Here is a 6426-nt window from a genome sequence, read left to right as displayed (position 1 = left end):
CTACTAGTTTTGCTTTGGAGAAGCAATTTTATTTTTCTCATAGAAATTGTTATAGTTTTTTGTTCCCTATAGTTTCCACTCTGCTCTACACCGAGTTTCCACTCTGCTCTACACTGAGTTTCCACTCTGCTCTACACTGAGTTTCCACTCTGGAACCATGAGAGAGAAACATTTATATCACATCTACTATGATTTCTTCTTTTGGTCCATGTCCCATCTGCTAACATGGAGGAGGCAGGTTTATGAAATGTACTGCAGTCAGCCACCAGGGGGCATTTGAGATGGTTTGGCTTCACCTGCGGGGAGCTGTCATGTCGTCCCTGGTGATGACAGTAGGGTAATTAATTGAATGTGTCCTCCCTCCTCACTCCCACCTGACCTGCGCTCACTTCACACGTTAACGATAAACACACATCGGAAATTATTAGGACACGTAGAGTAGGTTACTTTGTGTTTCTTTTATTTGCTCTAGTGTTTATGAGACACGTATTTAAACACATACACAAAAAGTTTTAAAATGTTGTGCGCACGCAGCTCAACTGCCTCACACAACACAACACAACACAACACAACACAACACAACACGTGTACGACCAGGACATCAGGATTCATGATCCGACATCTTCCGTTAACGACTAAATACATGTTTGTATGAACCTCAATCTGAATTCTGCAGGTTTTTATAAAGATCAGTTCTACATTTGAGTGATTAGAAAAGAGCAGAGGAGCAGAACCACTTGCTGACCAGCGGAGTAATGCACCTCAATGCAGTGGTGCTGCTAAGAGGGGGGGGGGGCACCCTGACACAGTGAAGGGTGGCCTCAGTAGAGTGTTATAGGTGCAGCACACAGGTCTCAACTGAACGGATGTCTGTTGTCGTCTGATTTCTGAGTTGAAAACCTTATTTTGTACGGAACACACAACAGTAATAGTCGATAATACTTTTAAAAGCACGTTCTAGAAAACGAACGAGTTCAGATTTATCTGATTGTGCTGATGAAAAAGCAGTAATGACTGAGGATTGGATTCATAATTAGATAATAATCATGTTGTTATATTGAGATGCATTGACGTGGTGCATGCGACTGGTTGACTGCTAACTCGTTACTGAACCGTGAGGCAAGTGAAGATGCACATTTCTACTGCACCCCCACCTACACCTACACCTGCCACCTGCACCCATTGGACGGTGCCAGCTGTCAATCACACTGTGGTATCCCCCAATGCATCAGGTGCTTTATGGTCTGTTTGACTCTAAATGATCATAATTCACTAAATGAACATCAGCTGTTTGAAGAAGACTTGAAACTAGAGACTGAGACAGAAACTCCTGAATGTTTCCTGACGTTATAAAGTCAGAATGTATTTGTTCTCATCTTCTCAGTCTTTGTTTAAAATGTGTCTGCACAGCAACATGAACTTCACCACGGTGTGATGGTTGATCTCAGTTTACATATCAGGTGCTTTTTCAGGTGCTGTCTGAACGTCTTGTCTCGTAGCCCATAAACCATCGGACTGATAAATCTGGGTAACACCTGAATGATGATATAAGAAACAAAGAACACGTGTACAAAATGTTTGGGGAACAAGTTCAACAGGGCATTCCTTATAACGTGGGCTAAATAGGTGAGCATGCACAGCAGCAGCTGAAAGCCATGGAGCAGGATGGTTTTACTTGCCTTCTTTGCATCTCCATCCCCTGATTTACTCCCTTTAGCAGCTTCAGCAGCAAGGAAGATCTTGAAGTACGCGTAGAGGAGCGTGAACCAAACACCAATCAGGTAGATAATGTAGGACACCTCCCTCTTCTTTACACTGACAGGGTGTCGGAACAGGTTGTTCCACTCACAGAAAATAGTAGAATGAAATAACTGTAGAGGCTGTGTTGCCAGAACGATAAACACATCTGACAGAGCAGAAACTATGTTCATGGCCCAAATCCAACCTATGAGAATGTATGTTCTTCTGATGGTGCAGAGCTCCGCATGTCGCAGCGGTAGACAGACGGCGATGTAGCACTCCACCGCCATGGCAGCTAAATTCAATGGCGTGTTGAGGGTGGTGCAGATGGCAAGGGAGACGATGAGGCAACAGAGCGTCGCTTGGATCTCGTAGAAGACGTAACTAAAGAAAAACAGGCTGATTGTTGCAGTGAGCTGGATCATATCGTTCAACACCAGGTGGATGAATAAGATGTAACGAGGATTCAGGTACAATATCTGGAAGAGAGGAGAAGAAACAGAAGTCAATGAAACTCTCCTGTTAGTTTCTCTTTCCACCTGAAGTCCCTGATAAGATCAATGATCATGATAATAATAATAATAATAAAAGACATTATAAGGATTCTGACCTGGTGCTTCCTGAAGGTGTGAATCAGTGTGCAGTTGATGTAGTTGATGGTCAGACCAAGAGCCAGAAGGAACACATTCTTGGCCACAACTGTGCCCTGAGAGTCTCGATAACTCGTCACATTAAAGTTGTAAGAGGAGGAATTCATGGTGACGATGTGAGGATCCTGCAACTCTCTGTTACAGGGAAACATTTAACATATTTTCAGGTGGTGTTCAGATTGGTCCTGTAAATTCAAGCTTTAACACGTTCTTCTCTGGACCAGAAACCAAAGGAATACCTCTGATCAGCTGTTCAGGTTATCATGCACAGACCTCTAGTTTCAATCTGAAACCAACATTCACTCTGACAGACGTTGTCATGTTAGAGCAGTTTAAAAAACACGCCTGCAGGGCCAGATACGGAATAAAAACACACACTAGTGACGTGGATGGATTTGCATTAAACATTTTATGAAGCAGAAACAGATACAGTGTGCTTATTGGAAAGGATGCAGCATGATATGATAGTAAGTGCAGAACCATTATAATGAAGGCAGGGATCCCAGATGTTACGCTGACAGATGTGAGCTCATCGTGAAGAGAAGGACTGATTTCCTGAAACTTGCTTTGTAACAGCAGAGCTGAATCCGTCCTTTTGTTTGACGGTGAAACCATTCAAACCCAATAATATCCATCTCACACACACACCTACACTTGTACAGGTCTTGAAGGTCTCTTCAAACGGACAAAATATGGTAAATCAACTGACACATGCTTGATGTAGGAGACAAAAAGTCGTTATTGTTGCAGAACAAATCCTGTTGTTAGATATTATCTGCACATGCATTTAAAAAGGGTTCCAGCATTATAGACAACGTGATAATAAGATACTGCTCTGATACAGTGGGATAACATGAACCACTGCCCCACCCCCAACAGTGCACTTACCCTGTAAAAGTCTCACTGAGATTAAAACCTCTTTTCAAGAGTCACCTGCCGGAGAGAGCAGCATAAACAAAAATTAATATTCAGTCGATATGCAAATCAACGTCATGGAGCAAGCCAAGACCTCTCAGTCCCAAAGATTCAATTAGAGAGAGAGAGAGAGAGAGAGAGAGAGAGAGAGAGAGAGAGAGAGAGAGAGAGAGAGAGAGAGAGAGAGAGAGAGAGAGAGAGAGAGAGAGAGAGAGAGAGAGAGAGAGAGAGAGAGAGAGGGATAGATGGATAGAGAGATAGATAGATAGATAGGATGTTCATTTAGTAAACTATGGTCCTGTTTACAATCATTCAGATATAAAGCACATTGGTTTCCTCTGGTTACAAAAACACCAAGATGCTGCTGGACAAAATGCCAAAGTCCAACACGGCAGCTCACAAACAAATGGATGACGTCACAGTGGCAAAGCATGACGCAGAGAGTTTCAGACTGATGCGTCACGGCTCTTTATTCAGACAATACATCGTGGACGCAGCTGTACGGCAGGTGTTTTATATCGGCTCGGACCGGAAGCGAGGGATTTGGTGTGTATATTACATCTGTCCGTGCCGTGAAAGCTACAGGCATTTACGCGAGGTGAGTCGCTACGTTTAAAAAGGACAACAAATTACTAACTTAAATAACACGATACATACTTGAACATAAAGTACAAAATAAACCCAACCCAAATAATAAATGAAACAATCTGCATAACCTACCAGGTTTAGCAGTCAGTTACACTCCCACCAAATCCTGATATAAACAATTCAACCAATTGTACTATACAGGATTTCTCGGCCATATCTAATTGCCCTTTACAGTAAAATATCTTGGGATGTTATGCATGTGATATTATCTATGTGCAGCATGTTTATACTAGTTGCTCTCGAGGAGGAGCACCAGTTTCTGGACGGGTCTCTCGACGAATGAGGGTTTGGATGAAAGACCTTGCCTTTTCATTGCTTTCCGCACTCCTGTTTGAATCTTGACCCGACGAACGAGACCGTCGCTGTCTGGAATTGCTTCAACCACTCGTGCTAGTAGCCACTGATTCCTTGGGAGGTTATCGTCTCTGACGATATCATTTACTTTCAGGTTACGTTGTGGTACATGCCATTTCTGTCGCTTACAGATGTTCAAGAGATACTCTTTTTTCCACCGACTCCAAAACTGTTCAACCAAATACTGGACTCTTCGCCACCTCTTTGTTGCATACAGATCCTCCTTAACAAACTTCCCAGGAGGTGGCAAAGGGACTTTGGACTTCATCATGATGAGGTGGTTGGGAGTCAATGGCTCTAGCGCCTTGGGATCATTGATTCCATCCACAGTAAGGGGGCGACTGTTAACGATGGCCATAGCTTCATAGAACAAAGTTCTGAGGGAAGCATCGTCAATTCGACCGGAGCATTGTGCAAGGGTAGCATTCAGCACGCTCCTAACGGTCCGGATTTGGCGCTCCCACACACCACCTGCATGGCTTGCAGAGGGGGCAGTAAAGACGAATTCGCAGTGGTTTTCAGCTAGGAAGAGTTCTATTTGCTTAGTGTCAGATTGTTTAAAAGCTCCTCTCAACTCATTCCTAGCACCGACAAAGTTGGTACCTTGATCACAGTGAAGTTGTCGGACAGCTCCTCTGATACTGATGAAGCACCTAAAGGCATTTATGAATGCATCAGTTGATAGGTCTTCCAGCATCTCAACATGGACTGCTCTAGAAGAAAGGCAAGTAAATATTAGACCATATCTTTTATACTCCTTGCGAGCCTTCTTGACAAGAAATGGGCCAAAGCAATCCATTCCGCTATATGCAAAGGGGTCTGAAATTTCAACTCGCTCTTTGGGAAGTTCAGCCATTCGTTGCACCTCGGTAGGTCGTCGAAGTTTCCTACATTGCACACAATCACGAACCAGCCTGGCCACTAGCTTACTCCCACCAATAACCCAGAATCCATTTGCTCTGAGTTCCATTTGAGTCTGGCTTCGGCCCTGATGGCAGGTCTTAATATGGCAATGAGCCAGAATCAGCGCGGTGATAGAACTCTCCTTTGGAAGAATTATTGGGTGTTTTAGTTCGTGACCAAGAGAAGACTGCTTCAATCTTCCACCAACACAAAGAACTCCATCATGTAGGATCGGGTCAAGGGGAAAGAGATAACTTGATCTTGAAATACTCTTACCCTTTAGGAGCATTTCCAACTCTTTAACAAAGGCTTGCTGTTGAACAAGTTTGATTATAACTCGAGCAGCTTTTTCTCGTTCTTTGATAGTCACAAGCTCACTGTGTTCTCCTTTTAATCCAAGCCTCTTAATCCTTGCGACCACTTTGAGAAGCTTTGTCCAAGAAGAAAACTGGCCCATTTGATGAAGGATGTCTGGGCAGTCATTAACCTTGGTTACGGACACAAAAACTGCTTTAACTTCTGGGTCACCAACGAGCAGTTCAGTTAATGGATTTAATGTCGGATGTACCTCTTGCTCCCAGAGAAACTTGGGTCCTGGGATCCAGCTTGAGGGCAGAATTTGCGTTGCATGGAGCCCTCTTGATGCATGATCGGCTGGGTTATTTGTGGTGTCAACATAATGCCACTGGCTGGGATCGGTATTCTCCCTTATCAGTTGGACACGGTTTGCAACAAAGACATGAACAAACAAATAACCACGTGAGACAAGTTTGACGGGTTAATGTGACATAGCGACTCCCGTTCCGCGCTACCTGTAGCAAAGTGAATAAAACCTGCTTCCTACCTCATTCCGCTCGGCGAGGGCTGTTAAACGAGGATTAAAATACGTCCGTAAGGTAAGGAATCGCCGTGCAGCTGGCGTCCTGTCGTTTCCGCTGCTACCATCCTTAAGACGCAGCTGTACGGCAGGTGTTTTATATCGGCTCGGACCGGAAGCGAGGGATTTGGTGTGTATATTACATCTGTCCGTGCCGTGAAAGCTACAGGTATTTACGCGAGGTGAGTCGCTACGTTTAAAAAGGACAACAAATTACTAACTTAAATAACACGATACATACTTGAACATAAAGTACAAAATAAACCCAACCCAAATAATAAATGAAACAATCTGCATAACCTACCAGGTTTAGCAGTCAGTCAAAATACTTTTATTAAT

General features: G+C 43.6%; 1 protein-coding gene across 1 annotated transcript; it reads right to left on the bottom strand.

Annotated features, from left to right (window-relative positions):
• Positions 1-1256: 1256 nt before the first annotated feature.
• Positions 1257-3055, bottom strand: LOC118104604 (odorant receptor 131-2-like). The gene is made up of 2 exons (XM_047338959.1): positions 2351-3055; positions 1257-2219 (listed from the first exon to the last, which is right to left on the bottom strand). The coding sequence occupies exons 1-2, from the start codon at positions 2540-2542 to the stop codon at positions 1422-1424; spliced, it is 990 nt and encodes a 329-aa protein (XP_047194915.1). The 5' UTR covers positions 2543-3055; the 3' UTR covers positions 1257-1421.
• Positions 3056-6426: the final 3371 nt, after the last annotated feature.

Source organism: Hippoglossus stenolepis, chromosome 3 (genome assembly GCF_022539355.2).
Source record: "Hippoglossus stenolepis isolate QCI-W04-F060 chromosome 3, HSTE1.2, whole genome shotgun sequence".
NCBI classification, from domain to species: domain Eukaryota; kingdom Metazoa; phylum Chordata; class Actinopteri; order Pleuronectiformes; family Pleuronectidae; genus Hippoglossus; species Hippoglossus stenolepis.
The sequence above is the reverse complement of the archived record's forward strand: the minus strand, read 5'-3'. Positions and strand labels throughout refer to the sequence as shown.

Excerpts from the sequence above, each read along its gene's own strand:
- LOC118104604 (XM_047338959.1), bottom strand. The coding sequence starts at position 2,542 with ATGTTTCCCTGTAACAGAGAGTTGCAGGATCCTCACATCGTCACCATG. Across the intron at positions 2,220-2,350 it reads ACACCTTCAGGAAGCACCAG|ATATTGTACCTGAATCCTCG; the intron begins GTCAGAATCCTT and ends CCTCTCTTCCAG.